Genomic DNA, 4,956 nt, shown 5'->3' with positions numbered 1-4,956 from the left:
GGCTTAAATTCATACACATTAACTTGTAATCAAATATCAGTAGAGAATGATAGGTGAGATGATTGATCTAACATTGCTTCTGAACACAACATCGACTGGAATGGATATGTYATAGCGRACCAAGGATGACAAAGAGAAATGGATACCGAGACTGGAGATGGCTGGTGCTTTGGTGGCAGTATTTCTTTATCTTGTGGAGTACAACAGACGGACAGACTCGTTACAATATCCAGGAGGAGCTGAAACGGGGTTCTGTGGTCGGAAATCTTGCAAAAGATCTGGGTCTKTCGTTAGCTGAGATTTTTGATCGCAAATTAACCGTCGCCTCCGAGGCTGGTAAGCAATATTTTACCGTAGACGCTGGGAAGGGTGAGCTGGTAGTGAATGACAGAATAGACAGAGAGGCTTTATGTGGACAGAGCGCCAGCTGTGTGTTGCCTCTGCAGGTCGTCATTGAAGACCCACTGCAGCTGTTTCGAGTAGAAATTCAAATTCAAGATATCAATGATAATTCCCCCAGATTCCCGTCAAGTGACGTGTTATTGAACATTTCGGAATCCACAGTTATCGGAGCTCATTTTCCGCTAGAAAGTGCCGTAGATTTAGACGTTGGCATTAATTCACTGAAGTCATATACTCTGAGTAAAGACGAGTGCTTTAGTATAAGACTTAAGGAGGTCGCTGGAGGAAGAAAAGTCCCTGAATTAATTCTGTCAAAACTGATAGACAGAGAAAAAAAAGCTGTTCACAAGCTTCTTTTGACAGCTCTAGACGGAGGTAACCCGGTAAGATCAGGGACAGCGCAGATAACCATTAAAGTTCTTGACATAAACGATAATATTCCTGCTTTTGAAAAAACCTTGTATAAAGTATCCGTTGCAGAAAATGCTGCGGAAGGTGCATTAATAGTACAGACAAAAGCAACAGACTCCGATGAGAATCAAAATGGAGAGATAGAATATTCATTTGGCGCTCACACATCAGAGATTGTGCTCTCTGTTTTTTCCATCGATCTCACATCAGGAAAAATATTCCTTAAAGGAAAACTAGATTTTGAAAATGATGCTAATTATGAATTGGACATCAGCGCAAAAGATAAAGGGAGCCCAAGAATGGAGGGACATTGCATTGTTCATGTTGAAGTTTTAGATGTCAATGATAATGCTCCAGAAATAATACTAACGTCTCGACCAAAGCCTGTGAGCGAAGACTCGCCTAACGGCACTGTAGTCGCTCTGATCAGCGCTCGGGACAATGACTCCGGTGATAACGGAAAAGTACAATTACAGCTCCCTAAAAACAGTAACTTTGCGCTGAAGCCCTCGTTTTCACAAAACTACGCACTAGTTACAAATGGTGTTTTAGATCGAGAAAAAGATTCTGAATATAGTATTGAGATAACAGCCACAGATATGGGCTCCAATCCACTGTCCAGCAAGAAAACCATTCATGTCAGCGTCACTGATGTAAATGACAACCCACCTATTTTTAATCAGCCCTCCTATAATGTGTATGTAAAAGAGAATAGATTACCGGGATCTATACTTCACTCGGTATCAGCGACTGATCTGGATTCTGGTGAAAACGCAAAGATCTCTTACTCCATACTGGACTCTAAAGTGCAGGACGTCTCTGTCTCATCTTATGTTTACATTAACTCAGACAACGGGAGCATATACAGCATGCACTCGTTTGACTACGAGAAGTTGAAAGTGTTTCAGATTCAGGTTCAGGCAAAGGACCAGGGCTCTCCCTCTCTCAGCAGCAACACCACTGTCCATGTTTTCATCCTGGACCAGAACGATAAYACCCCCGCTGTTATTTACCCCTCCTCCGCTGCCCTGGGCTCCCTCTCTCATCAGAGGATGCCCCGCTCCGCTAAACCGGGTCACCTGGTTACCAAGGTAACGGCCGTGGACGCYGACTCGGGCCATAATGCCTGGATCTCGTACAGACTKGCGGAGGCCACAGACGCCTCTCTGTTCACCGTCAATCAGTACACAGGAGAGGTGAGGACTAAACGCGCTGTGTACGAGCAGGACGACTCCTCTCAGAGGCTGCTGATCGAGATCAAGGACRACGGGCAACCGGTTCAGTCCGCCACCGCCACGGTGTCCATCCTACTGGAGGACGGTCTCCATGAACCCATTTTAGACCTCCGACACAAAATGTCCGAGCCCAGTAAGAAAACCGGCAGAATCACCCTTTATTTGATTCTGTCTCTGGCCTCAGTGTCCGTGCTGTCTCTGGTGACTTTTTTCATCCTGGCGGTGAAATGYATCAGGGGCAGCAGAAGCAGCGGGAGCTGCTGCATGAGAAGGAGCGACTGTGATGATTACAAGAACCCCAACAGAAACCTGCAGATTCAGCTCAACACTGATGGACCTATAAAATACGTGGARGTCCTGGGAGGAGACATGATGTCTCAGAGTCAGTCGTTCAGGTCCTGCATGTCTCCGATGTCAGAGTACAGTGATTTCACATTGATCAAACCCAGYAGCACCACAGACTTTAAAGAAGTCATCAGTGTTCTGGACGCGTCGTTACCCGACAGCACCTGGACCTTTGAGAGCCAGCAGGTGAGCTAAAAGATAACAAAAATACACGACCATGTCATATTCAAGATTGTTTTAGTGCTGTTTTTTCTCTTTTTTTTGCTGTTTGACTCCTATAAATTTGTTTTAAAAATATGAATAAAGAAATATACATTCTATTTTTTCGCTTTAAATTATGAAATTAGTTTGAACATAAATAATGACGTAACAATGCAGRTTATTCTATTTTTTTAGCCCGCAATATTTGTCTTAAGTTAATTGGTTTTGCATTTTATAATGATAGTGCAGCTATTCATCGCATATAATACCTTTTCTTTCTGTCCGTGAGATTTCACAGGATGACTGAAACAGAAACACAATGGAAGTATCTAAAAACAATATTTCGTAAGGTTCCTTTGAAAAGATCTTTATGTGCTGAGAAATAATAATTTTAAATTGCTGTATTTTCTGCCACTTAAAAATATATCCTATGAATTATGTGTGGTTTGAAATAAACCACAGGATTTGACGACAAAGTAAAAATAAAAACCTTAAAAATTTAGTTTTAAATCTATTTCATCTTTCAAATGGTTTATTTGTGTTACACGGACATCTTATAATTTTAAATTGCTTTGTTCTGTCTATTCGCATCTCTTCTGATCTTATTGGATGTCGTAGTAAATGCACTGTGCCAATAGCATCAYGCTTTGTACAAAGAGATCTACTCCCTCCCCCATCCATTCTCAGCACTGGAGCCAGTGCACTGCTCTGAGTATGAACGGAGACGAGCTTGCACTTTAACAGTAAAACTGAAAAAGTCATCTTTACTTTGCACCTTACGATGGGTTTATTATTTGGATTTCCCTGGAGTTTGCCTGTGTCGCCATTAACGGATTTCAGCATCTGTCCGCTTATTTTATAAGTATCGATGGGAMGTAACGTGCTTTAACGGAGCGAGGATGACAAAGAGAATGGGACACCAGGAGTGGAGATGGCAGGCGCTTTGGTGGCATAATTTTTTGCTATTGTGGAATATAATACACGGRCAGACTCGTTACAACATCCCAGAGGAGCTGGAACGAGGCTCTCTGGTTGGTAATATTGCCAAAGATCTCGGCTTGGGATTATCAGACATTTTTGAGCGTAAACTGCGGGTCGCCTCTGAGGCTGGTAAGCAGTATTTCAGCGTGGATGCGGGGAAGGGCGAGCTGGTGGTGAATGACAGAATAGACAGAGAGGCTCTGTGYGGACAAAGCGCCACCTGTGTGTTACCTCTGCAGGTTGTGGTAGAAAACCCGCTGCAGCTGCACAGGATAGAAGTGGAAATAAGAGACGTAAATGACAATGCTCCTACTTTTCTCAAAAGCRATCATGTAATCGAAATTGCKGAGTCCACCGTTGTAGGTGTTCATTTTCCCTTGGAGATGGCGGAGGACCCGGATGTTGGRAATAACGGATTAAAAACGTACACGCTAAGCAAAGATGAATGCTTTTCGATAAAAGTTAAGGAAATTGAAAATGGAAAAAAAATTCCAGAGCTRGTATTAAATAAATCATTAGACCGGGAGAAAAAGGCGACACATAGCTTAGTTCTCACTGCTATGGACGGAGGGAATCCCGTTAAGACCGGGATTTCAAAGATAACCATACACGTACTTGATATTAATGACAATGTTCCACAGTTTGAACAAAGTTTTTATAAGATTGCTGTTCAAGAAAACAGTGCAAACGGTTCATTTGTCATTTCTACCAAAGCATCAGACATAGATGAAGGTATAAATGGAGAAATTGAATACTCTTTTGGCGTACACACACCCCCATCAGTTCTGTCCTTATTTCACATAGATGCTGTAACTGGAGACATATATTTAAAACAGTCATTAGACTTYGAAGCTAAGGCATCATATCGAATAGATATTAGCGCAAAAGACAAAGGTTTGCCTAAGATGGAAGGACACTGCACTGTGCAGGTGGATGTATTAGACGTAAACGATAACGCTCCCGACATTCTTCTCACTTCTAAATCCACATCAGTGCCAGAAGACTCGAACAGCGGMACAGTGGTGGCTTTACTCAGCGTACGTGATCTTGATTCGGGTGATAACAGTAAAGTTAAACTTCAGATTCCAAAAGGTTCACCCTTTAGTCTAAAACCTTCCTTTTCTAATAATTACGCTATGATTACAAACGGCCCTTTAGACAGAGAGACGGTCCCAGAGTTTAACATCGAAATAACAGCTACGGATGGAGGATCTCCTCCTCTCTCCAGCACCAGGATTATCCCCGTTAGTATCACAGATATAAATGACAATCCACCTCTCTTCAGTCAGCCTTCATATAACGTGTATCTAAAAGAAAATATGGTTCCAGGTTCGATACTTTATTCAGTATCAGCGTCTGATCTGGATTCTGGTGAAAACGC

At 42.4% G+C, this 4,956-nt stretch overlaps 2 protein-coding genes across 13 annotated transcripts in view; both read left to right on the top strand.

The window, feature by feature from the left end:
* Positions 1–4,956, top strand: part of LOC103471737 (protocadherin gamma-C5-like) — a 276,959-nt gene that overhangs the window by 241,666 nt on the left and 30,337 nt on the right. Inside the window, exon 1 of one of the 10 annotated variants that reach the window (XM_017307052.1) lies at positions 3,292–4,946. The exons of the other annotated variants lie outside the window; for them this stretch is intronic. Within the exon in view, the coding sequence (XP_017162541.1) occupies positions 3,494–4,946 (1,453 nt within the window). The 5' untranslated portion in view covers positions 3,292–3,493. Of the gene's footprint in view, positions 1–3,291; positions 4,947–4,956 lie in introns of those variants that run through there. 10 annotated transcript variants of the gene reach the window in all.
* Positions 7–4,956, top strand: part of LOC103471331 (protocadherin gamma-C5-like) — a 16,667-nt gene continuing 11,717 nt past the window's right edge. For 2 of the 3 annotated variants that reach the window (XM_017307059.1, XM_008420257.2), the window contains exon 1: positions 7–2,443. In XM_017307059.1, the coding sequence (XP_017162548.1) occupies positions 126–2,443 (2,318 nt within the window). In that variant the 5' untranslated portion in view covers positions 7–125. Of the gene's footprint in view, positions 2,580–4,956 lie in introns of all 3 variants that reach the window. The other variant, XM_008420256.2, reaches the window with a different exon arrangement.

Source organism: Poecilia reticulata, linkage group LG10 (assembly GCF_000633615.1).
Source record: "Poecilia reticulata strain Guanapo linkage group LG10, Guppy_female_1.0+MT, whole genome shotgun sequence".
In the NCBI taxonomy this organism is placed as follows: domain Eukaryota; kingdom Metazoa; phylum Chordata; class Actinopteri; order Cyprinodontiformes; family Poeciliidae; genus Poecilia; species Poecilia reticulata.
This window is presented reverse-complemented; position numbering and strand designations above follow the sequence as displayed.